General features: G+C 43.1%; 1 protein-coding gene across 2 annotated transcripts in view; it reads left to right on the top strand.

Moving 5' to 3' along the window:
• Positions 1 to 27,032, top strand: part of TUT7 (terminal uridylyl transferase 7) — a 3,176,298-nt gene that overhangs the window by 1,092,752 nt on the left and 2,056,514 nt on the right. For both annotated transcript variants that reach the window (XM_044064191.1, XM_044064190.1), the window contains exon 9: positions 26,688 to 26,814. In XM_044064191.1, coding sequence (XP_043920126.1) covers positions 26,688 to 26,814 — 127 coding nt within the window. The remainder of the gene's footprint in view (positions 1 to 26,687; positions 26,815 to 27,032) is intronic.

Raw genomic sequence — 27,032 nt, 5'->3', positions numbered from 1 at the left:
CATCCCAGATGGCCTTTTAACCCCGGACAAACAAAAGAGTCTTTCCCTTTACTTCCATCAACTATCTCATCAGTCCGGGCTGACTGCAAGGACAGTCCTTCAAGCCTTAGGGTTCATGGCATCTTGTATTCTGGTGCTTCCCAATGCCAAACTGCATATGAGGAAGCTGCAATGGTATCTCAAAATGTATGGACACAGCACTGCCAGGATCTGGACACTGTCATTCAAATAATACCTTGCATTCAAAAGGAATTTTTGTGGTGGGCTCAGGAATGTCACCTAAACAAGGGACTCTCTGTGACCCGGCCAGAGGCGAGTCAGATTTTAACGACAGATGCCTCAGACAAAGCTTGTGGAGCTCATCTAAATGGAAAGTGGATACAAGACAAGTGGCCTGCCAGACTACAACATCTACATATCAACCTGAAGGAGATGTTAGCAGTCCAGTTTGCATTAATAGCTTTCAAGGATTTACTTCTTCCAGGGCAGGTGTTGATTCTAACAGACAACACAACTGTCATGTGGTACATCAACAAGCAAGGGGAACATTCTTATCCTCTATGCAGGCAAGCAATGATTTTGTGGGAGACTGCTCTCAGTTTACAGCTCAATCTTCAGGCAAGGTTTCTGCCAGGAGCACAGAACTCCTTAGCAGATGTGTTGAGCAGGCAATTATGGATCCCCACGAGTGGAAATTGGATCCTCATGTATTTCAGAAATTGACAGTGTCATGGGGAACTCCAGACATAGATCTGTTCGCTTCTCCACTAAACCATCAGCTGCCAAAGTTTTGCACAAAAAGGTTTCATCCCACAGCTTGGAGAGTGGATGCTCTTTCTTTCAATTGGAGCAATCTTCATGTGTATGCCTTTCCACCTCTGCCTCTCCTCCCAAAGGTACTTCTAAAGGTCAGACAGGACAAGCCAAGGATGATTTTAATAGCTCCAGATTGGCCTCGACAGCACTGGTACCCATTACTGAGAAGTCTGGTACGGAAGCCTCCATGGCCTTTGCTTCGATTCCACACCTGTTGTCACAGGAGGACAGTCATTTGCTCAATGTCAAGCTTCACTCTCTGCACCTAACAGCCTGGCATATTCTGTTTTGAACCATAGTGGGCCTCCACTTCCTCAGCAAGTTTTGAATGTTATTTTGGAAGCTAGAAGGCCTAGTACAAGGAAAGTGTACGCAGGTAAATGGAAGAGATTTTTATTTTGGAGTGCAGCAAAAGATTTTGATGTTTCTGAGCCTAATTTGAGTGTGGCTCTTCAATATCTTACTGAGTTACTGGACAAAGGTTTGTCTTTCTCTTCTATTAAGGTTCATGCTGCAGCAATTTTGGCTCACTTTAATTGTGACCCACCATTGTTTTCTCATCCTTTGTTCAAGCAATTTCTTAGAGGGGCAAAGAATATAAGACCCCCACGAAGAGCTCCTACTCCTGCTTGGGATCTCAATTTTGTGTTGGAGAAACTCACTCTACAACCTTTTGAGCCTGCAGCTACTTCTGAGTTGAAATATTTATCATGGAAGACTGCTTTTTTGTTGGCCATTACCTCTGCAAGAAGGGTTTCTGAATTGCAGGCCCTTATGGCGGTTGAGCCTTTCTTGATTTTTCATAAGGATAGGGTATCTTTACGTACTAATCCTTCCTTTATGCCTAAAGTGGTTTCTAGTGTGGCTTTAAACCAAACTATTCATTTGCCTACTTTTTATGCAAATCCCCAAAATAAAGGGGAAAAGATTTTGCATACTTTAGATGTACACAGGCAGTTGCGATATTATTTGGACAGAACTAAAGGGTTCAGGCAGTCTCAGCAGTTATTTGTTTCTTTTGCTTTGAGTTCTCAGGGCAAGCCTGTGTCAAAACAAACTATTTCTAAGTGGATTGGGTTTTGCATTGCTTTCTGTTATTCCCATCATGGCAAGGAGATTCCAGCTGGGATTAGGCCTCATTCCACTAGAGATACTGCCACTTCGACAGCTTTTTTGAGGGGGGTGGCAACCAAGGATATTTTGGAGGCAGCTACTTGGAGTTCAGTGCATACTTTCTCTAGGCATTATTACCTGCCACTTTACTCTAAATCCAGGGCTGGTTTTGCCACTGCTGTTTTGCAGGGCATTTTGGCAGCTCCTGCTTCCTTATAGTTTGGCCATCCTCCCATACCTCTGCTTTGGGATTCTACCCAAGTGTAAGGACTGCAGCAATGTGAGATGAAGAACATAGTACAGTTTTGTACCTACCATAAATGTAGATGTTCAAGATCCACATTGCTGCAGTCCAATTTACCTCCCTCCTTCCCTCTGTAGTTAGAGGTGGTTGTGTGGGTTGAGTTGTAAATATTGTGTATATAGTGTATATTTTGTACATATAATTAGGGCAAGGGTGCTTGGTTGTTTGTTTTGCTGTCTTTTGGTTTTGACCTTTATTTTTAGGGTCTTCTGACATCTGGGGCAAGAAAAGACTGAGGATATGACGTCGGTCATGCGCATTTGTACCCTGACGTTCTGATGTCAGTCAAATGCGCCTTGACCGACGTCAGCCTTATACTTTGATATTCGGGCCGACCGAGGACAGCGGACTACCCAAGTGTAAGGACTGCAGCAATGTGGATCTTCGAACATCTACATTTATGGTAGGTACAAAACTGTACTTCTTCTATAGTCCCCCTTGGGTCCTGAGTCACATCTTCCAATACAGAAAAAGTAAAACTGGCCTGGGTGCGTTTGTATAAAGCATTTTTCCCTCTTAGTCTGTACTTCATATAAATGTTCATAACTTCTCTTTTTAAGTCTGAGTGCAGTCTATCCTATATAGAAAGCATCACACATTTTACACTGCGCTAAATAAATCACCCCACATTATTACAGTTGGAATAAGTTGTAGCTTCTATGTGTCTGTCCCTCTCCATAATAAAAACTGAATCGCTATTAAGTGTGTAGGATCACTGAGTGCAGGCTCCATATTTAAATGTACCTACTTTCTTCTTTGTTTACCCTGTAAATTTATTCTGTCCCAATAATTCTTTAATGCTACACCCTTTCTAAAATCAAATTTTAGTAGTTCCTTAAAAATCCTGTCCGTGTCAGAAAAGCTGGCAAAACTATTCAAAGTTTTTGCTGTAATTTCTTAAATAAGGCATCTATCACTATTGTAATTCATTATATATGCTCCTTTGTATTTCTTCTCATTGTCATAGTTATTTTTGTCCTCTTTGTTCAAATCTGCCTCCTTATTCAAGTGTCCTTCCTCATACTTAGATTCTTCCTATCCTAAAATAGCGTGTCCTTTTTTTCCTTCACCTCTTTCATCACCTCATCCACCATACTTGAGGGATATTTGTTATCAATAAAACAAATTTTTGAGCTTATTATATTCATTTGCAAAATCCTGCTCCCGAGAAGTCATTCTAGATATCTTTATAAATTGCCCTTTGACAATAATCCTTTTTTTTTTTTTTACTTATAAGGGTGAGTACTGGTATAATATAAATAAGAATTTGAGACTTATCCTTACAGTAAACTCTATATTTAAACCCTTATATCTTATGTAGTTTGTTGGTGGTAACATCCAAATAAATCATTTTGTCTCTAGAAATGTGTAAATTTCCAAAATTCTGTAGTAGTGGTAGTATATTCAAGCAATTCCATCTCAATTTATCTTGTGCACCAATCCAGAAAAATACAAATGTCATTTAGGTATCTCTTGTATAGATTCCAGTAATTGGAATAAATGGAGTTGAAAATGTATTTCTGTTCCCAAATGAAAGCACTGTGTTGGCATATGTTGAGGCACAACATGCCCCATCACAACTCCACTTTCCTGCCTAAAATTTTCTCCTTGGAAATACATAAAGTTATTTTGCAACATTAGTTACATAAACTCAACACAAGTCCTAAATTCAGCACTGGAAAACCCGTTTTTTTCAACCAGGGCTTCCTCGAAACATTTTCACCCTGTACTCAGAGGTGTAATGATAAATAGAGCCAAAATATCGATTGTTACAAACCTCAACTCTTTGGTGTATAAACTGGGCTAGATACTCCATAGGGAAGTCCCATGAGTCCTTCAAGATCCCATTCTGTTCTGTCCAAATTTTCTTTAATTTCAAATCAAGAAACTTCACTAATGAATAATTTTTGGATCCATTGGTGGGCGCAATAGGCCTATAAGGTGGCTGTACCATGTTTCTGTGAGTTTTGGGGATACCAAATATGGATGGTATTAAAGGTTTGTTCATCCATAAAAACTTAAAGGTGTCTGCATCTGTCATCCCCTCTTCTGATAGATCTTTTAGCATAAAATTGATTTTGTGGTACACCACATTTAGCTCATTTTAGACACCCTAGAGTATTTATTTTCATCATTCAAAATAATCAGCATTTTTGCCACATATAATATGTTGTCCATCAAAACTACCCCCCCCCCCCCCAGTCTGGTTTCATAATCCTCAAATATTTATTCATACTTAATTCATCAAGTAACATACTTTCTTCTAAAGGGAGTTTGGGGTGGACTTTATTAGTCTGCATTGATGTCCTTCAAGAATGCAACTGCAGTCATAACATATGGGTTGTCCTGCCTCAGGCAGCCCTCGGTCAGCCGGATTCTAAAGTCTGGGTCCGATGTCGGCTGATGTCGCATTTCTCTCCGACGTCGGTGAGGCTGGAGTACATAAGCATCAGCCGACGCCATTTTCTTCAGTCTTTCTTGCCGCGCGGTGCCCGAAGCAGAAGCAGTTCGCAAGTGCCGGTCGGTCAGCTCCTGTATTCTTCGATCCGAAGTCATCAAAAAAGCTAAGTACCCCGTTGGGGACCTTTTCTTGCCTCAGCCGATGTCAGAAATTACTGAAAAAGTTAACAATTGTCTGTCTTGTGGTAAACAAATACCTCATAAGGATTTCCACTCTTACTGTCTTCCTTGCCTTGGCCCAGACCACGACGTCTCGGCCTGTGTCGCCTGTGCTCGCTTCAATAAGCGCACTCTCAGGTGCCGGGCGGAGTTCGCTGAAGACTTTTTCGGCGATAAATTTGCTTATACAATGCCGTCGGAACTTCCGACATCGCAGACTCCTAAGAAACGAAAAGACCGGGACCGACATCCTCAGCCCGCGTCTGCCACCGACTCCTCGCCAAAACCTACCGCGAGTGCTCCGGTTCCCCCTGAGACGGTTATTTCACCGCCCCGAACCGAAGACACCGCATTTCCGATACCTCCGATACCGGAGGCCATACCAAAGCCAGTTATAGATTTTCCTCCAGATACTGAAACCGAGGAAATGCCCGAGACCATTGCTTGTAGATAAGGTCACTCCTGCACGTGGAGCTGCGGTCACTCCTGCACGTGGAGCTGCTAGGCCTCCTATGGCCATGTCTATCAAGGCCTATACACGTGCTAAGGCAGCCAGCAAGACCAAGCACCTTACTGTTAAAGCCTTACCTCAGTCTACTCCTGAAACACAAATCATGACTATGGCCGCAGACTTAATTTCCATGATTAGAGGTTCACAGGCCCATCCTGAGAGAGGATCCCAGCCTCCTCCTGATAAGAGGCCCCGGGTTGAGCCCTCTGACCCTATCCCTTCAGATGAAGATTCTGAGGACTCTGTTCACTCCGATGGCCAGGAAGAGCTCTTCCAGACCTATGAGGACTCGGATGCAGAGGACTCCATCCCCTCGGCCTCCCCTCCTGAGGACATTTCTTTTGGGGAAGTTCTGCATACCATGAGGGAACATTTTAAGTGGCAAGGCCAGGAATATTCTGATTCCAGAAAGCGCCTTCGAACCTTCCTTAAAAAGCCCCAACACAGGCCCCTGGCTATACCTCCTGTGCTTGATGTTTTGGATGACCTATACTCTGATTCCAGTGTTACCCCGGATACTCTTCCTCCTGCTCCAGCCAAGCCAGACAGATATTATAGGGTCCCAGAAACACATTCTCATTTCTTTAGGGCCCATGCTGTTGATTTAGAAACTATTTCTCAGGGACCTCCACCTCCAAAAACCCTTTGCCTTCCAACAGGGAAGCTAGGTCATTAGAGAGATGGGGGAAAAAGGTCTACACCTCCACTACTTTATCTATGAGAGCTTTGAATTGCCTCTTTCATATGTTTCAATATCAGGATTACCTGTTAGATGATTTACAGAAAACATTGGCCTCTCCTGAACCTTTAGACAGGAAGTCTTTGCAGGAAGCTGTACATAATTCTCAGCAAGTCAGCAATCACTTTCTGCAGTGTGGATATGATGCACTGGAAGCTTCATGTAGGGCAGCTATGACAGGGGCGGTCATTCGTAGACATGCATGGTTAAAAGAACAACCTCTACCAGATCATGTTAAGGCAAAACTTCTTGATGCACCCTTGGAAAAGAACAAGCTTTTTGGTGCTAATGCTAAAGATGTGTTAAAGTCCATCGAGGAAAAAGCAAAATCATTTCAGACGGTCAAAGATTTCCTCCAGGTTCAGCCACCCAGATTCAGCAGGAACTGGCCTTCTAAAAACTGGTCCTTTCCTAATCCTGAAAGATTTCAAAGGGGTAAAAACAGGCGTGGCCGAGGAAGAGGACAATACAGAGGTTCTTACAGGGGACGGCAATGGCAACCAGCAAACCAAAGAAGTGACACAGGGGTCTCCCCTGCCCCACAGGGACAATCTCAATGACTTTCCTCTACTTCCGCTGACCAAGGAGCAAAATGAAGCTCCCTTGGGCGGAAAATTATCTCTGTTTTCAGACAATTGGCACAAATTGACAAAGGACAAATGGATTTTGGACATTATAGACCAAGGTTACAGGTTTCACTTCCATACCTTACCAAGGAAACAAGGCATGCCAAACCTACCACAAAACCAGAGGGCAGAGGCTATCAAGCAAATTTCTCTGCTTGCTCAGATCAAAGCAATAGAAAGAGTTCCACAACAAGAACAAGGCCAGGGGTTCTACTCAAGATTGTTCCTTGTTCCAAGAAAAGAAACTCAATGGAGACCAATACTGGATTTGTCCGCATTAAACACCTTTCTCATAGTACCAAAGTTCAAAATGCTGACTCTACAGCAACTCCTTCCCATGCTGGGCAAGGGGTCTTGGCTGATTACTCTGGACCTCAAGGAGGCATACCTGCATGTCCCTATCAGACACAGCTGCAGAAGATACCTCAGATTTCTTGCAGGGCCAGAGCATTATCAATTCTCAGCATTGCCATTTGGCTTATCTACTGCGCCCAGAGTATTCACAAAATGCCTGGCTTCAGTAATTGCTCATTGCAGGCTCCACGGGATCCAAATTTACCCGTACCTGGACGACTGCCTCATACAAGCGGACGACAAATTGATTTTGACAAAAAAACTTGAACTATGTCATACAATTGCTACAGGCTCTGGGATACACAGTCAACTTCCAAAAGTCAAGACTTCAGCCATCCCAGCAAATAACCTTCTTAGGAGCCAATCTAGACACAGCCTCTCAAATGGCTTACCTGACAGAAGACAAGCAAGAGAAGTTAACTCATTTTTTCAAAGGTTTGGCAAAACTCACCCAGATGACTGCAAGGAAATTCCTACAGGCCCTGGGTTACATGGCATCCTGCATTCTCCTGGTTCCATTAGCAAGACTACATATGAGAAAGCTTCAATGGTACCTAAAAAGCCTATGGTCTCAGCACAGCAACAACCTAGAGACAACCATACCGCTCATTCCATGCCTACAAAAGGAATTCTTATAGTGGGCCTCGGTAAGCCAGGCAAACACAGGTATGTCATTCAAAAAACCTCAGATAACACAGACCATGACCACAGATGCCTCAGACCTTGGTTGGGGGTTGCACATGGAGGGCAGATGTATACAACGACAATGGTCTCCAAAGGAAACACATCTGCATATAAACCAAAAGGAAATGCTGGCAGTAATGCATGCCATCGAGGCCTTTCGACAACAACTTCAGCAAGGCCATCTACTGATACGGACAGACAACACCACTGTGATGTGGTACATAAACAAGCAAGGGGGCACCCATTCTTACCCCCTTTGCAGACTGACAATGAATCTTTGGGAAAAATCACTGAGCCTAAACATACAGTTGCAATCCCAGTTTGTTCCAGGCAAAGACAATGTGCTGGCGGACAGCCTAAGCAGGAATTTCATAGATCCGCACGAGTGGAGGTTACATCCGAAAATCTTCACACAACTCACCTCGACATGGGGCAGGCCAGAAGTAGACCTATTTGCCTCCCACCTCAACCATCATCTACAAAAATTCTGTTCCAAGGACATATCATCCACAAGCTTGGAAAATAGATGCTCTTTCATTCAACTGGAACTCCCTAAAAATCTATGCATTTCCACCCCTGCCACTGATGACCACAGTATTACTAAAGATCAAAGCAGAGAGGCCCAAGGGGATCCTAATAGCTCCAGACTGGCCAAGACAACACTGGTATCCTCTACTACGGAGCATATGTCACAACAAAAAGTGGGCCCTTCCCCAATGGCCCCTACTTTTGACTCAACACAACTTCAAAACACTGCATCCAAACCTTCAGACGCTGCAGTTAACAGCCTGGGAGATTCCATGAATAACCTCAATCTATCTCTCTCCAAGGAAGTTCAGCGGATATTAACAGAAGCTCGAAGACCATCCACCAGAAAGGTTTACTTAGCAAAATGGAAGAGATTCAGCATTTGGAATACCAGCAAGGGACATGATGCATCATTATTGAACATCCCACTCATCCTGGAATATTTGGCAGATGTGCTACAGAATGGACTCTCCTATTCTTCCATAAAGATACATGCTTCAGCTATTTCAGCTAGATATAACACTGATCCACCTGTGTTTTCACATCCTTTGTTAAGGCAATTCCTCAGCCCAATCAAGAACATTAAGCCACCAAGAAAGGCTCCAGTGCCAGCTTGGGACCTCAACTTTGTCCTAGAAAAACTGACTCTACCTCCCTTTGAGCCAGCAGCTTCAGTGGACTTACAATTTCTCTCATGAAAGACAGCTTTCCTGTTGGCAATCACCTCAGCAAGAAGGGTTTCGGAACTACAGGCCCTAATGGCAATACCACCGTTCATAATCTTTCACAGAGACAGGGTCTCCTTAAGAACCAACCCTACTTTTATGCCAAAGGTGGTATCCAGGGTTTCTTTAAATCAAGCTATTCACCTGCCTACTTTCTTCCCCAATCCTGAGAGCAAAGGGGAAAGACTGTTGCATACCTTGGACATTCACAGACAATTTCGCTACTACCTGGACAGAACCAAGACCAGTAGGAAGTCTGATCAGCTTTTTGTAGCTTACGCCCCTGGAGTACAAGGAAAAGCAATTTCCAAACAGACTATTTCAAAATGGATTGGACATTGCATCAGATTTTGTTATTCCTTCCATGGGAAGAATGTTCCAGCCAATGTCAGACCACACTCCACCAGAGCTACAGCCACCTCTACAGCATTCTTAAGAGGGGTGCCTACAAAAGACATTCTAGAAGCTGCTACATGGAGCTCCGTGCATACATTCTCCAAACACTACAATCTCCCTTTATACTCCAGATCCAGAGCAGGCTTTGCTTCGGCAGTCCTGCAGGGTTTGATTGCCACACCATCTCTTTCCTAGAGCATTCCTCCTCCCCCAGCTAAGCTATGGTATTCAATCCATATGTTATGACTGCAGTTGCATTCTTGAAGGACATAGTACAGTTTTGTACCTACCATAAATGTAGATGTCCGATAGATATGCAACTGCACTCGGATTTTCCCTCCCTCCATACCCCTCTATGCCTTGGGTCCACTCCTATCCCTGTTTCTCTTAGCTGGGGATATCTGTTATGGTGTATCTGTTTATTGCTTACTTATTTGTCTGGAATCCTGTTTTTGTCTTCCAATTTGATTTCAGCCTTCCTTTCAGGGCACCTGGCATCTGGGGCAAGAAACACTGAAGAAAATGGCGTCGGCTGATGCTTATGTACTCCAGCCGCACTGACGTCGGAGAGAAATGTGACATCAGCCGACGTCAGACCCAGACTTTGGAATCCGGCCGACCGAGGGCTGCCTGAGGCAGGACAGCCCATATGTTATGACTGCAGTTGCATATCTATCGGACATCTACATTTATGGTAGGTACAAAACTGTACTTTTCCCTTGTTCTACTAGTGTTTTAATATTCTTAAATAGAGGGTGCAGCAGTGGAATGAAAAGTGCTTCTTCGTGAGAATATTTCCTTGTCCAGAAGTTTGACCATTATCTGGAAATTTTATAAACTCTTTTCGCTAACAAATAATTTTATATCTATCAAAACCTTGCTTATCTCACTTGTTCTACTAGGGATAAACTTAAGACCTTTAGTAAATAAATTAAAAGACACTTTATTGACTTCTAAATTGCTAAAATTAAAAATATTAAAATTCTTTACAATCTAATCAGTGTCTGTTCCAAGATTTCTCTTCAAAAATATAACTTACCTAACATTTAATGGGGCCCCTACCCCTGTTGTAATAGTAATAGGTGTGGGTCTTGCTTTTCATCCTATCAAACCTTTGGGTGGGGGGAACTCTAAAGAATCATTAATATCCTAGGTGGCAGTATCTTGGAAATCCCCATATCTACCTTCCCATCTTCTGTGTGTAGTAGGATTGTCCCCCCACCATAGAGTTCCCACTATTCTCATTAACCATCCTGGGTGAATTGTCCTTAAAAATATAGGCCTAGGGTAGCTATGGTTTTCCTCATATTCAACTATCTCTCTATCCAATTTCTTCCATTTTCTTTTCAAAATAAAAACACACCTCTCATCAATTTTGGTTCTAATATTTAAATATTTTAACTTCTCTTCTTCCACAATAAATAGTAAATAATTTGTGACATTTTTGTTAGTAGCTTCTATCTGTTTAAAAAAGTATTTCAGTATCTTTTTCATTTTGTCTAGTGATAACGTTCATAATCTCAAAACCACATTGGTCAAAAATGTTGATGAGTTCCTTGTGAAAGTCGTACCCAGCGACTATATTTGTTTTTTTATAAACTCTAAGCCCTTTTGGGGCTATATCCCTATTAATGCATTCTTTCAAGTAATTATTAGCCAAACCAAGACTCATTACACTTTAACATGTATTCATATAATTTATTAACACTGTTATTGTAAGTGTCCAAAAAAAGTTATTCTCAAAAGAATATTCAAAATTTGAAAAAGAAAATTTGTCTGACAACCAGGCTTCCAGACCCTGCATAGTATTTACATTAGTATTAACACTCCTAGAGGCATTGGAGTGTGTAAAAGTCACCCTTCCTGGGTACCCTTTATTCCTTCGCTAATACAGCTTTGTCTGGAATATTCTTGTGCATAGCGGACCTCCAGTCTTTACTCTGTGACCATAAAATGTTAAGCAAGCCACTGCAAATAGAAGGGAAATAGATGGTTCAACCATCAGTTATTCAGTTAATGTGATAAGGGTTTGGGGTATTTAAATGTGGATGCACAGTGGTATTGTTATCTGAAGAAGTCCTTTGGACAGGATGAAAATGTGGTGGTAAAAGTTAATGCGTTTATGTTTGACTTCAGTAAATTTAATGTTTGGATCTTATACACCTCCTAGTGTTCTCCTAGTGTTGTCTGGTGCCTTGTAGCACCTTACTGTTGAGTTTACTGGTTTTTCTACATTAATTGTAGTTTACTTTGAGTGCTAAGTTCTTCCTTAATAGCTTTACTTAAACAACTGTACTTTATCTGGCATTTAGGTGGTGCTGCGGTAGCGTTGTCGCCTCGTAGCAAGACGTTGTCCCGTTCAATTCTCAGCTAGAGAATCTCCTGTGTGGAGGCATACGTGAATGGGGTGTGTCTTCGTTGAAGGTTGTGTGTCAGGGCTGGTAACCCGGTACGTAAAAATCCACTACCAATCATTAGCGGACCAGAGATCTGCTGTGGCGTCCCCTAACCAGGAAAAGCCGAAAGACACAAAACAAACAACTTCTTGAACTCTGTCTGACTGCTGAGCAGAAAAGAGCTACTGTATTTTTCCGTGGTTAAATCCATGTAGTTAACAGCATCTAAGTCAGCTAACAAGGGCTTCATGATTTCTACTGTATGTACATAATTGCCAAAGTCTGGCAAACACTTCTGATACAAGATGATAAAGCCTTACTATGGCCCAGGTAACCAAGTTCAACTATCAGCTTGGGTTTCTGTTGGAGGTGACATGGGCGAAGAGGAATAATGGGGGTTAGGTCTATTTGCCTCTCCTTGAGGGATGTTTTGGGGAGTGTCTGCTTCAAAACGTTGAACTCCCAAAAGTTCAAAGACATCATTGAGACAAAATCAGCGAAAACCTACTTCAGTGAAAGACCGAATTGATGAATAGCTTCCCAGGGTCAGTAACTACTAACACCAAAAGTCACAAAAACAAAACCACACCATCTCCAACCTACTCAGGTGGGAAGGGGGGTACAGCCCCCACACCTCCTAATATGGGGGGGCCATACCCCCCACACCCGTAACTAAATATACCAACTCCAAGATCGCACTACAGTTGGGAAAAGAAGAAAGTTCACCTTATTGGCCAACAGGTTACTTACTCTAGGAAGAAATTCTTTGATCTGGTGTTTCGCTGACATGAGTTTTCACTGATTTAATCTCGACTATGTTGCGACAACCCTCCACCTCTGGGCCAGTAATCAAGGAACCTCAATCCTCACCAGTGGCACTAGTGGGGGACGTTCATTAAGAGGATAACAGGTACACACACAGTATCTCCAGATGCAGCTCTCTGCATCAAGTGCAGTTTCCCTTAAGAGCACACAGGAAACACAGTCAGTCTGGGATGGTTTCTCCCTCTTTCTCCAGATTCCTAGTAAGACTTCCCACTGGCACAGCTATAGAGTTGAGATCTCAGCTGACTGTCCAAGCCAAGACCCCCAGCATCCTCCCTGTTCAACCAGTGCTTTGTGTCCCTGCACAAGTAGTTCACATGCGCGCGCACACACACACACACACACACACACACACACACACACACACACACACACACACACACCTGGGAAAGGCTAGCACAGGTTTAGTAGCGATGCCCCCTTCTGCCCAGACTATAAGGTAGTTATGACGGTTGCCAGACACTCCTGCCAACTACCTTAAGTCTCTTCTAAGGGTACCCAGTATACAGCGAGAAATTAACATCAATACAAATAGTAGTTTGACCAAGAGCAAGGCTGTTAGGAGTGACCCACACAATGTCACCAAATAAATATGCAAATACTCTCCAAACTTAAATATTTCTACAAAGATCAGCCACAGTGAAAGGTTTAAATATATTTAATAATAAAATGACAAGACAGTACTAAATGCATATAATTTGAAGTTGTTCAATCTCGACATTCATTCTTCACTGATGGGTTTGGAGCTGATCCATCGGCTCCAACACGGCCGTTGGCAAACCTCAAGGTTTACCAGTGGCTCAAGACCAAGCCCCTTATCCCATGATGCACTGCCGGAATTACCTCAAATCTAGTTTGCCGTGGCACGGATCTCAGTGGTTCCAGTTCACTCGAGCCTTTTTTTGACACAAAATCGCTTTTCGCAAGTTTTTTCCAAAACTTCTTTATCTTTTATAGATAGTTATATATTAAGCTCCTGTAGTTGTCTCTTTAGACCTATTCCCTTGGTGCTTCATAGTTTAACATATTTGTAGTGGCCTCGTGTTAGGCCTAGTTATTCAGTGTATGTGTTTCCTTATATTACTATAATGTGCGTTATACTTTTCATAGTGTAGATAGTGTGCTGTTACAAATTTAGTAGAGTTGGTCTTCTTTTCCCAGGCCATTGTTAGAGTGTGTTCTGTATTAAAGTGTTATTTTGAGCCTAACGATAGTTTTAATTTTTAGGCTGTATTATACTGTTGGCCCCATTTTTCTCCGGCCATTTGTTAAACGGTGTTGATTAATTAGAAGTGTTATCTTGAGCCTAGGATAGATATTTATTCTAAGTTGTTTTAGACTGTGTATTGCTTATTAATATGTCTGAGGAAAAAGACAAGCACCCAAAGTCTGGATTCAAAAAATGTCCAGACTGCGGGCAAAAGATGTCTCTTACTGATAGGCATGTTCAGTCCGTGTATTGTTTGGGTGCGGTGCACTTGCAGGAGTCCTGTAGCATTTGCCATTCCTTTTCTTCAAGGGTTCTTTCAGAGGAAAAGGAAGCTTGTGGATCGAGGTTTGCTGAAGCTTCCTTTTATTGAAGTTTTGTCTGACCAGGATGGGGCCAACAGGTCCTCTAAATCATCAAAATCATCTATTGATTCCAAGGCATCTAAAAAGTCTAAGAAAGTGGAGGATTCCGGGACTTTGGCTCCACAGCTCTCAGAGCTGAGTGTCTCTTCTTTTTGGAGCCGGTCTTTGAGAGACTTGTATCTCCACTCCTCCAGTTGGCACCTTCGGCGCACGCCTCTAGATCTTCTGTCAGCCTCTCTGATTTGGATATGGATTGATTGGTGCAGAAGCTCTTATGGGCACCAGGCCTTGCCAAAGTGTTGTTGGCTCTGACCCCAGCATCTGAACCGAATGACCACCATCCTGGATTTGACTGCTTCTCCTCCAAGCCGTACTGGATCTTCAAAGCCAGAGGGGGCCGACCTGCAGTTAGTTGAGCCTTAGGAGCCGAGACCTGCTCTGGTGTCATCGGTTCCATCTACTCTGATGTCCTCGGAGCCGACCGGGGACTCTAGGGGCCAACACTCTCCTGTCGGGTCCGGATAGGATAGTTGCACCAACTTGTCAGTGCCAACTCTTCCTCTCGGGGCCTGGTTTCGGATGAGCTCGGCTCCTACCTCTGGCTCAGAGCCCATTGCCTCGGTGCGGGAGGGGATGGAGGTTCCCTTGGGTCTGTCGACGACTCCTCATCGGAGCCATGATGTTTTCGAAGCCATGAGGAGAGCTTTGTCCCCAAAGACATCCTCAACACCAGGTCTGGCCGATTCTTCCCCCAAAGTGCCTGTGTCCGCTTCTGCCTCCATCGTCCAGGCCAAGCATAGAGACCCTGAGCCTCAGGTTGTTCCACAGGGCATCCCTTGCTCTTCCGAGACCTCCCCAGAGGCCCCCAGGAAGAGATTGTGTAAGAGGAGACACTTGGACTCCCCACAGGAGTCTTTGACATCTGATACTGACTTGGATGAGTCAGAAGGGTCCCCACGATCCCCCTCTGGGGATATCTCCTTTGCGGAGATACTTGAGATCCTTAGGCAGAGGGGTGATTGGCAATCCAAATGCCCTACTGAGGACGAGTCAGTTCTCCTGAAGGCTTTCGGGTCTCAACCTTCCACCTCTTGGGTGTCTCCGCCCTTCGATGAGCTCATGCAGCTGGTCTCTCGAAGGGCGTGGGAGTCAACAGAGTCCATGGAGCCTGTCCCTTGGAGGCCCAACAGGTTCATTTCTGATCCTGTAGGTAAAGATTTTTGTCCAAGGGGAGTCCCTGTTGATGCCATGGTGGTGGTGGCGGCCACCAAGAAGGAAATGTCTGAGAATTCCTCAACGATCCATCCTCCTAACAGAGAGTCCAGGATCATGGATCGATATGGGAAATGCAGGTTTAGTTCAGCGACTATTTGACCCACTTCACCAGACTGCAAAGAGATCTGCTTAAGGAGTTGGGAGATGCTCTTCAGGGTACTGTAGCTGCAGAGGCTTCTGACAAAGATGCCGCCCAGCTCGCTACCCTAAATTCCATTGTGAACTCGTCCATGCATCTCGTATCATATGCAGCTGAAGGGACGAGTAGGGCAGCGGGTACAGGAGTTGCTCTAAGACGACATTCCTAGGTGCACTTGTGTTCCTTCATGGAGCCCTTTAAGTCTTCATTTGTCAACACCCCTTTTGATGGCTCATCTCTCTTTGGGCCCAAAGTGAAGGAAACCCTCACCAGGTGTGAGCAGGAGGGAAAAACTCTGCCATCGGAGTCCATTATTCTACCCCTACTCGGCCTTACCCCAAAGGCCAACAGGGAGGGAAAATGTTCCGAAAAGCCTAAGGAGCCTTTCAGGACACAAATGGTCAACCCCCCCTCTAGGGGCAGAGGAGGGGGTAACAATGGAAGACGCTGCCCTCACAGCAGAGGGGGTCCGCAACACCAGGGTGGCAGAGATCACTTCTCTGGTCAACCCCATCAGCGCTCCTGAAGGGAGACCCGACTGTCCTGCTCTGGAGGCAGTTGGGGGTTGCTTATCTTTGTACCCAGACGCCTGGTTAGATATAACAAATGACAGCTGGCTACAAAGTATTATTTCCAGAGGGCATTTCATACCGTTCTTCACACAACCCATGACCCCAAGGAGAATCCTGGACGTTCCACCCAGTTACAGGGAACAAGCAACTATAGAGGTCTGCAAGTTGCTGGAAAGAGTCATCCAGCCAGTCCCAGCAGACCAAATAGGATCCAGAACTCACTCAAGATTCTTTTTGGTTCCAAAGAAAACTGGGGACTGGAGATCTATTTTGAACCTCAGCAGAATCAACCAATCTGTAAAGAAAGAGAACTTCCGGATGGTCACGCTTCAGTCAATACTTCCCTTTTTAGGGAGAGACAATTGGATGTGCTCGATAGATCTCAAGGATGCGTACTACCACATAAAAATGGCTAGGCCATCCAGAGATCATTTGCTTTTCCGGCTGGGAGCCAATCATTATCATTTTCGAGCCCTGCCCTTTGGTTTCACTACAGTCCCCAGAGTGTTCAAATGCATGGCAGTGGTCATGGCTCATCTGAGGTGTCTAGGATTCCAGGTGTTTCCATACCTAGACGATTGGCTCCTTTACCTCCACCACCAGGCATCAACTTATTCAAGCAAGAGAATACACTCTGCCATCACTTAGGCATTACAATCAACTCTGAAAAATGTGCCTTGTCACCATCGCAGCATATTGTTTTTATAAGGCAAAGTTAGACAGTTCAACTACCAATCAAGAGGGTCTTTCTCCTTCACCAGCATGTCAACTCATTAGGGTCGAAGAACAGAGCACCAGCCACAGAAGTCTTAAAAGTATTAGGTTTGATGGCTGCAGCGATCTTGGCCATACCATTAGCAAGGATGCATTTGTGGATTCTTCAATGGCTGCTGTTCACCCAGTGGTCCTATCAGGAACTTCCAATGAGTCATATGATTTTGATTACAAACTCTTGCAAGAGAGATCTCCAGTGGTGGTTGACATCTCTTAGGGCATCCCTTTGTTCTACCCCCTCCAGTAGCCACTGTGACCACCGCAGACGCTTCCCTGATAGGGGGGGGGGGCATTTTCAGGGAATGACCGCCCAAGGCACATGGACTGATCAAGAGTCACACCTGCATATCAGTGTTCTGGAGATGAGAGCAGTACTACTGGTGTTACAGTACCTTTAGGACTCTTCCTCTAGGGATGATTGCAATTCAGACAGACAACATGTCGGTAGTCTGGTATTTGAACAAGCAAGGCGGGACCAAGTCTTATCCCCTTTGCCGAGAAGCCCTCAGAGTTTGGCAGTGGGCTGTCTCCTCCTAGCGCTTTCTGTTGGCAACGCACATCTCGGAGATAGCAGACAAACTGAGCAGGGTAATTTTGTTGCCACACAAGTGGTCCCTCAAACAAGAGATTGCGGACAGTATTTTCTGCAAATGGGGCAAGCTCTGCTGCGATCTTTTTGCCAGTCACGTCAACACGAAATGTAGAAGCTACTTTGCCCTGATTCCCCCTCCGGGACAACCCCCAAGAGATGCACTCGTACACGATTGGCCCCCAGGTCTCCTCTATGCATTCCCTCCAATCCCTCTTATACCCACACTTCTACAGAAAGCAGTGTCGCTGGGAAGGACTGTTATCCTCATAGCCCCACATTGGCTTTGGCAGATTTGGTTCCCATTTCTTCATCATCATCTATTGAAGGATCCATGGATTCTGGACTCAGCTCCAGACCTTCTGACACATCCGTTGGGGGACCTCCATCCCTCATTGCAGTCACTGAAGCTCACTGGTTGTCTGCTGCAGTTCCCCTCATAGCCAAGCTTCATGATCTTTCTGATGAGACAAGACAGATCCTCTTGTCATCTCATAAGCCGTCCACCAGAAGACTATATCTTAGTAAGTGGAAGAGATTTTCCATATGGGCTTCTAAGCAGAACATTGATCTTTATCAAGCCCTTTTGACGTCCATTTTAGAATTCTTGACTATGATTTTTAATGAGGGAGCTGCAGCTGCTACAGTTTGGGTCCAGTTGGCTGCTATGTCTAACTTTCATCTCGGAGTGGACAGGCTAAACATAATGTCCCACAAGTTGTCCAAGGCTTTTCTCAAAGGGACCTTCCACATGAGGCCTCCAGTGAAAACTCCTTATTCTCCTTGGAATCTAAACGTTATGCTGTCTCGCACGATTCTTCCCCCATTTCAGCCAGCATCATCTTGTGATCTCAAATTTTTGTCTTGGAAAACCATATTTCTGGTGGCTATTACTTCTGCCCACAGAGTGTTAGAACTTCAAGCCTTATCTATCAGCCCTCCTTGTTTGATTTTTCATGATGATAGAGTATCTCTTAGGACAAACCCCTCTTTTATGCCCAAAGTGTGTTCTGAATCCAATATCAACCAAGTCATTGAGTTGCCAGTTTTCTTCCCTAACCATTCCAACTAATTAGAGAACATGCTGCACAAACGTGACGTTCACAGACAGCTCAGATGTTATCTGGACAGAACGAAAGAGGTTAGAAAATCAGACCAGCTCTTTGTGTCTTTCTCTGAAGCCAGAAAACGTAGACCAGTGGCTAAAACAACGCTTTCTAAATGGCTATCTGATTGCATCACTTTTGTTTATTCAGCTGCTAATATGCCCTCAGTACACAAGATTAAAGCTCATTCTACCAGAGCAGTTTCTACGTCTTCTGCATTTCAAGCCAAATTGCCCCTTGATGGCATTTGTGCTGCAGCCACTTGGTCTAAACCTCATACCTTTATCACTCATTTCAAAGTTGATAAGGCCTCCAGGGACGGAGTTTCCTTTGGGTCTACAGTCCTGAAGAATGTACTCCCATGAGCCACCCGAGATTGAGGGTGCTAGGGACGCTACCTATCAGTGAAGAATGAATGGCGAGATTGAACAACTTCACATTAAGAAGTTATGTACTTACCATAATGTTCCATGTGAGTTGTTCCATCTTACCTTTATTCTTACGTCCCTCCCTCCATCCCCCACCTGGCTGATAGTTGACCTAGAGCCTGGTCTCATCCTGGTTATTCAATCCTCTTTTCTCTTGGGAGAGTAGTTCTCTTACAGGGAAATGGTACACGCAGCAAACAAGATCTGAGGTAATTCCGGCAGTTCATCATGGGATAAGGGGCTTGGTCTCGAGCTACTGGTAAACATTGAGTTTGCTAACGGCCGTGTCGAAGCCGATGGATCAGCTCCGAACTCATCAGTGAAAAATGAAGACGAGATGGAACAACTCACATGGAACGTTATGGTAAGTACATAACCTCTTATTCACAGTGACGTCAGAGTTCAGAATCTCAGGAAATATTTAAAATGACTTTTAGGGACAGGCTCAGACAAAAAAAGAAAAAGAATATCTAAACTAAGCTTCACTGTATTTCTGTCTGAATCTAAGAGAATTATAGTATTCCCTACTTAACCGAGCAAAGCAAATGATGTGGTGAATGATCTTTCTTGTTGTCAGGCCCAAGACGGAGTACAGAATGCTCTGTCTCACTAAGAGACTTCTCAAAATAATATCTAAAATATTACTTCTGGGATAGCTGGCAGAATGACATCACTTCTGGTCATCTGACTTCTGGTTCTCATGCAAACCTGCATTGCTGGAAGCTGGCAGGATTTAGCACCTACCTGTAAAAGTACACACACAAGGGCTTTTGTTCAGATCTGTGGCAGGTGCTGGAAGTCATAAAACAATTTCATACCTCCATGCTTTCAGACTAGTAATTAGTTCAGCCGAAAGACTGTAAAGAAAGCTTCCTAGTACAGACTTTGTGTCTCTGGCTGCATTGACACTGTGAGCTGGCATCTTTATGGCCTAGCCCGAAAAGTGATTTAATTTCAGATGTATTTTAAAGTTTGCCGGACTGAGGTTAACCTTCCAGTTTCCTCCGTTAAAACGTATACATTTAAACAGTTACAATAGTTCATGTACATTTGTGTTCTCTCCAGTAGGGCACACTTTGGATATATTTCAAACACAAGCACTTTACAAATGCCTTTTCAAAGCAAACATCTTTACAAATCAGCTTGATATACACATGACATACAGTTTTAATACATCTGTAACACAAGCATCTTGTATAAATCAGTTTGATATTCACAAGTGACATATAATTATTTACAAAATTCCAGCTAGCTGTGCTGGCAGTATTTCCTATCATCACATATGTTTTCCTCAATCTTCTGAGATTTCAATATTTTCAGGTAGACCCATTTGGGGAGTGTGTCTGGGCTCATGGTCCTTGGTAGAATCCATCGATTTGAGATCAGAGTTTCCTCCTTCAAAGATGCATGACTATGATTATGTTGCATATGGAAGTGTTATTTGAGAGGCCTATTGCATGTCACACCTTGTTCACTACAGGCATGCCCAGGAGACTGGCAGGGCTAATTATAGAAATCCCCTAATGGTTGCTTGAATGGCGATTCTTGCAAGTCACTCACTTAAGTAGTAGGGGAAAGTTGATGCCAGAGAACTTGATGATTAGTCAGTAGTGGGTGGAAATAAAATGGCAGCATTCCAGAATACCTTCTTATGGCCTGTTCATCCAAGTCTGTTGTTGGCTTGGAAGAGGCCTAGTGTTTATTGTATGCTTGGGGGCTTGTGAAGCTACTGCTGAAAAATGTCAGAGGCATCCAAGTCTTGCTGTATTTGGTACTGTCTTGTGTCTGACCAGCTGTTACCAGATGTTTCTATCACAGTTTATCTCTGCATCCCCTCTCTCAAACCTGACAAGGGCCCCACACACTAACCTTGTGAAAAGAAGAGAATGGGTCCTTTGTGAACACCCAGTTCTTCTTGCATCTTTTTTTTTTTTCAGAATTGTACAGACATATACTTTAGATGTACTTCAAGAATTAAGTTTTATCGGTTGTTGGAGATTAAGAACATCCTCTGTTTTATGCTATAGGAAGTTTTCTGATGGGGCAATAATAATACTCTCTAATGGAGGGAATGTTTGACCATCAGGTACGCTGTGAATGTCCTGCAGCACTTCCTCAGCTTAACCTTTTGTATTGTCAGCAACCATGTTTCTTGTAGTGGCATCTTTTAGCAATAGGATGGGTTCCCCTGCATCCACCCCATGGTGTTTTGATATGCGACTGTTTTCATATACTGTTGCCTCTCAGGCTTTGTCAGTCTGTGGCACTGCTGAGGCCTGTTGTCATTTTGTCAAGGCAGTCACGTAGTCTTTGTGTTCTGAGCTGGGGGGAGGCGTTCCGACATGGGGCTGTGGCACTGGGATGCTTTTTTTAACCTCAAGTCACATATGGTTAAAGGAGTTTTTGACATGTGAGCTGAGGATAGTTTTTGACGTGAGCTGAGGATAGTTTTTGACATGTGAGCTGAGGATACCTGTCAACCTCTTAGCTCAAGAAATCTGGACAAAGCATAAAATAATGGGGGGGACAAAGACTCAAAAATGGGGACATATTTTAAATATTGCTCTTATAAACTTTGAAAGTTGCTAGAATAACAGGATTTGTGCTTGCATGCATTTTCTGAAGGTTATTAAGTCTGAAACTCAAATGTATGCCATTATTTAATGAATTACGTCCTCAGTGATTTTCTAGAAAACCACAAATTTTATGAGGAACAGATGAAAACCATGAGGCAAAAAACTGGACAGGTGAGAGCAATGAAATTAGTGACAAGACCAGGATGGAAGACTGCATTGGGTTAAGATGAATTAACACAGAAATGGCCCTGTGAAGATTTCTCAGTAGTTCGTAAACTTGTAACAGATGTAAATTTGCTCTTACATTCTGCTGGTGAAACTGTTTGACCCCTTCAACTAAAGAGACATTGAAAAGTATGCACGAGGAACATTAGAGTAACAAGCTGAAAGACATTGAAGCAGACTGATCTAGTTCAGCGGCCTTTGATAGCAGATTTTCGTAAAAGGTTGAAGTGTTTTTAGGTTTAATTTGTTTTGTTTTATGTTTACAGTTAAATTAACTCCAGTCGAGTTTTAATGAAGAAGTGTGCTGTGATAAGGACCATAGAAGGTGTAGTATGAGTGTAAGAGATAATACTATAGGGCAAGCCATTGCAAACTTTGTTTTATCCAGATCTACTTACTGCAATAGGTGAGGTTTGAATGGGCTTTGGATGCCTTTTTATTATCATGAGAGTAAGACTCCTTTGTGCCCTTTTCCCATTCATCCCTCGTCCACTGATGAAGCTTGGCTTAGAGAGGTCTAGGCTCATTTTTGTTGCCTTTTAGTAGGCAGTAAACAATCTTTTTTATCAGGTTCTTCCATCACATCAGTTTTTGGGGTCTATGTCAAATTATCAAATGGGCAAATTGTCGAAACCCTTAGACCATATGGTTGACAGTTTGGTTTGTGAATAAACAAAAAACAAAGCACCCACAAACAGACAATGTTTTTGCAGAGGCAAGCCCCCCTGGTAAGTATAAATACCAACTCCAAGATCGCACTGCAGTGTGGAAAAGGATACATTTCCTGATCCCTACTGTACTATGATCTTAGAACAGACAATCAAATTGTCAACCATATTGTCTCGACCATATGGGTTGCGACAATTTGGCTGTTCGATAGTTTGACATAGGCACCATTCTTGACCTTATTTATTTATCTATTTATTTCAGTTTAATCACTGAGGAAGTCCACTGGGCCAAGAAGAGCCCGTTTCAGTGGAGGTCCAGGGAGAAAAGCTCCAAAAACACATTACAGACATACACAATGGTAGTATAAGCATCATTGTCAGGCTAAGCATACAGAATAATACATGCATAGAACAGCATAAAATACACAAAGCAGTATAACATAATTGTTAGGCTGAGCATCCAGTACAATATAGCATGGGTAATATACATTCATGAGAGGAGAGATGCAGGTAATGGAATGTTGTGAAATTTTGTATGTACAGAATTAGTTTCATTTTGATATAAGAAAATCTAATAAGGTCATCCAAGATGCAGTAGGAGAATCATCCAGGGATGTATAGTGGGGTGTATTAGTGGTAATAGTAATGGTATGAGAAATAAGTGTAGAAGAGTGTAGCATGAGTATAAGAGTGGAATGGGAAAGAGAGAGTTTAGAGGGGAGGTTAAGTTGGGGAGTGGACATAGACAAGCCCATTTTGAAGATAAATGGGAGAACTAGTGAGATTTAAAGTTGTTATGGTTAGAAATACTGCAAAGGGGGGGGTCCATAGTTTAGCTATAGAGCAGGATAGTAGAAGTTGGCCAGGGGGACATGAAGGTTTGTATATTTGTAGGAGGTTTTGGCTTTCTGATCTGAGTGAGTGGTTAGGTATCAAGGGGCTTAAGGCGGTAGCGAGAGAGAGGCAGTTCGGAAAGTTTGAAGATGAGCTTGTGGGGAGTGGTGGGCTGGAGGAATTTCAAGTAATTGGGAAGTTTGAGCCATTGCAGGGTATGGAGGGAGTGGTAATGGTGGGTTGAGATTTTTGAACTGGTCACGAATTTTCTAATTTTAAGGTAGCAGGACTCGATTGTAGGCCGAGCTGAAGATTGGTAAACAGAGGAGCGCCATACATAAGAGAGGGTAGAATGTAGGAGGAGGCTAACATTTGTTTGGTGGATGGGCTGTGGCAGCAATTGTGTCTCTATAGGAGTCCTAGTTTTTGGTATTTTTTTAATGGTGGAATGGATATGGGCTTCCAGTTTTAGATTTTCATCAGTGGTGATGCTGAGCAGTTTGGTATTGGATACAATTTCGAGGGGGATGTTATTCTGGCTGAGTATGGAGAATGATTTTTTGTCGATAGTGGAGTTTCTAGTTGGAGTAAAGATCATCGGTTTAGTTTTATTAGCATTTAGGGCCAAGTGATCGCTTTGCATCCAGGTTTCTGTTTTAAGGAAGGCTGATTGGGTTTTTAATAGAAGTTCAGAGGGAGGAGTAAGCTGAGCAGATGATTGTTGACTCATCTGCATACTAGATTAGTGAGGCGTCCGGGATGGTACGGTGGAAGTTGTTGATAAATGTATCGAAGAGCAGAGGAACTAGAACAGAAACTTGGGGCATCCCGTTGGGGGTAGGTAGGAAGGGAGAGGATGAGGCTTTCCATTGAACAGCTTGTTGATGATCAGACAGGTAGCTAGAGAACCAGGCTATGGTGGAAGGAGAGAGGAGAGTTGAGATAGGAATAAGGGGTGTAAGACGGTGTCAAAAGCTTTTGATATATCTAGGAACAGGGTAAATACAAGTTTGCCAGAGTCATGTGCTTGGTTAATGGTTTTGAGAAAGGAAAGGAGGGCAGTCATAGTACTGTGACCAGGGTGGAAGCTGTGTTGAGTGGGGGTGAGAAGATTGCTGTGTGTTAGGTATGGCATCAGTTGTGAATGGATAGCTTTTTCTAATATTTTAGATAGTGGAGAAAGGATGGCAGTAGGTCTGAAATTGGTGGTGTCTGTGTTTTTGCCTCACTTAAGGAGTGGGATGATGTAAGCATGGTGCCAGATAGATGGGACATAAGATTCCTGGATGGATCTGTTTATTAGGATAGAAATGGGAAAAGCTATGCTGTCAGCAGATAGATTGAGGAAGGCTGATGATAAATTATCAGGTGCATAGCGGCAAGGTTCAAGTTGGAGGAGTAATCTTCTTCTTGTATTTGTGGGATGGGTTTTAGGCTGAAAGGGGGGAGGTAAGTGATCGGGAGGATGGGAGGGCAGGTGGGCATGGGATTGGAGGGGGGTGAGAAAAAGAGGAGGACAGGTTCGTTATACATTCCACAAAAAAAGGAGTTGAATTGGATGCCTGTTTCAAGGTTGGTAAGGTTGAGGTTAGGACATTATCTGTATTTCCAGTGTGGCGGAGGGAGGAGATGGAGTCCAAAATTTTTTAGGGTTAAATGAGTGCTTGGATTGAAGTTTGGAGTAAAACGCTTTGCAATCTCTTGTTAGTTTTTTTATGGAGTTTCAAAGTTGTTTAAATTCTACTAGGGAGTTAGGTTTTTTGATTCTCTGGTGGTGGTTCCATTTTTTGTTTGTTTGTTGCATTGTTAGTTTCCTTTGAGAGCCAGGGTGAGGGATTGGACCCTTTCCAAAGATGATTTTGTTTAAAGTGCTAGTGATCTCATTACTTAGGCAAGATGACCAACTCCCCCACCCACATCAAAACATAAGAGCTGTAGTTCATGCTTAATTACTTGATCTCCCGAGCATAGCCAGCCTTAGACATAGGCCAACTAGGTGGCCGCCTAGGGCACCGCTCTAGCAGGTGTGCTTTTCCAGTATTTATTTGCTATAAGTAGATCAGGATGAGGGCACTGAGTGGTGTGGTGGGGGGTGATGTGGAACCCTTTTGCTTAGGGCACCAGTTGACCTAAGGCCGCTCCTGCTCCTGAGGGAAATTTCAGGGACAGTAGGGATTGCCTGCTAAGTTGTGTGAAAGAGAGACTCTGTTCTGTACGAGATGTATCTTATTCTCATCACTTTGGATTTCCTTTTTTTTTCTTTTAACCTAACATTCCCCATCCATGTTTCTTATCTGTTGGGCCTCAAAACACAAGGCTACATGACTGCCTTGGAAAATGACAAAGTGGCTTTCAGTAGTGTGCATCTTTCAATTATTTATACATGTCTTGATTTTAGAGGGGATAAAGCATCTCAAATACATGCTGGTGAAAGTATTTGAAATGGGATGCTTCATCTCATGCTCACGGTGACATAGTTTCATGTCCACCCTTTTGAGCTTCTTTGATAGGTGAGCCTGAAGTTGTGTCCTGGAAGACTGTATCCCTGATCGACCCCTCAACTCTGGCTGTAGTAAGTGGTAACAAAACAGCACTCCTGGCCTTGCAGTGATGAACTTGTCATTTATTTTGGCTTCTGTGTGATCAAATTAGAATTTAACCTGTTTCCAAAATGCCTTCCTTGTTGTTGAATCATATTATTGCTCCATCTGTTTATTTTCCTTCGTCTTGTGTCTTGTTTTCTCAGGCAGATTTTGCTTTTATCTGCATGATATTCACTATATAAGAATACCTGGGAAGATTCCTTAAAAAATCTATTAAATTTGTTAGTTTAAATAAGAGTCACAGGAAAGTGTTTTAAGTGTAGGCTCCTGTGTTATATAGCTGTGTAGCTTATTTACCTACATTTGTTTGAGCCTGCTTTGAAGTGGTCATTGTTCCATTCCACTATATTTGAAAATAATGATATAATTTATTGTTCACTAGCTTCTTTATTTACATTGTTGATTTTTTGTAGTTTGTGTCCTTTCATGTAAGAGATCTGTTATTTTCCATAAGAATTCTAGAATTGCAATTGTTTTTCTTTTAGGCTTTGTGTATCATGTCACTCAAGCCCTTGAAAAAAAGTTTGTATTACTGAGCTGTCAAGTATAATTAAGGACAAAAGACTTGTAGTAGTTTATTAATATTGCATTTTACTTTCTCCAACATAATTGTAGTAATATTAGCAAGTGTGCTTGAGTATGGAGTCGTAAGAACAACATAAGTGAAAATTTTTTTGTTAAATATTCTAGTGGCCTTGTGTGTAGAGTCAGTGCAGGAAATTTGAGTGCATGCGAGACAACAGAGCACTTGGCTGCCATTGCACAACGGGAACATCAACTTATTCCCTTGGTGGTTGCTTTCCGTTACTGGGCAAAGGTAAGTGGTTACAAATAGCAAGACTTTTTAGGACTGTATAAAAAACTGCAAGGCATAGATGAAAGTTATGTATTTTCTGAAAATCTGCGTCATACCACTCTCACAGTGTCATCACTTAAATACAATTATGAGGTAGTAAAATAATAGAAAAATCAGAAAAAGAAAGAAAGAAATGCCAAGTCTATCTTGTCTGCCTAAGTCTGACATAATTGTTCATT

Source organism: Protopterus annectens, chromosome 2.part2 (assembly GCF_019279795.1).
Source record: "Protopterus annectens isolate FY-2018-M chromosome 2.part2, PAN1.0, whole genome shotgun sequence".
Classification (NCBI taxonomy): Eukaryota; Metazoa; Chordata; order Ceratodontiformes; family Protopteridae; genus Protopterus; species Protopterus annectens.
The sequence above is the reverse complement of the archived record's forward strand: the minus strand, read 5'-3'. Positions and strand labels throughout refer to the sequence as shown.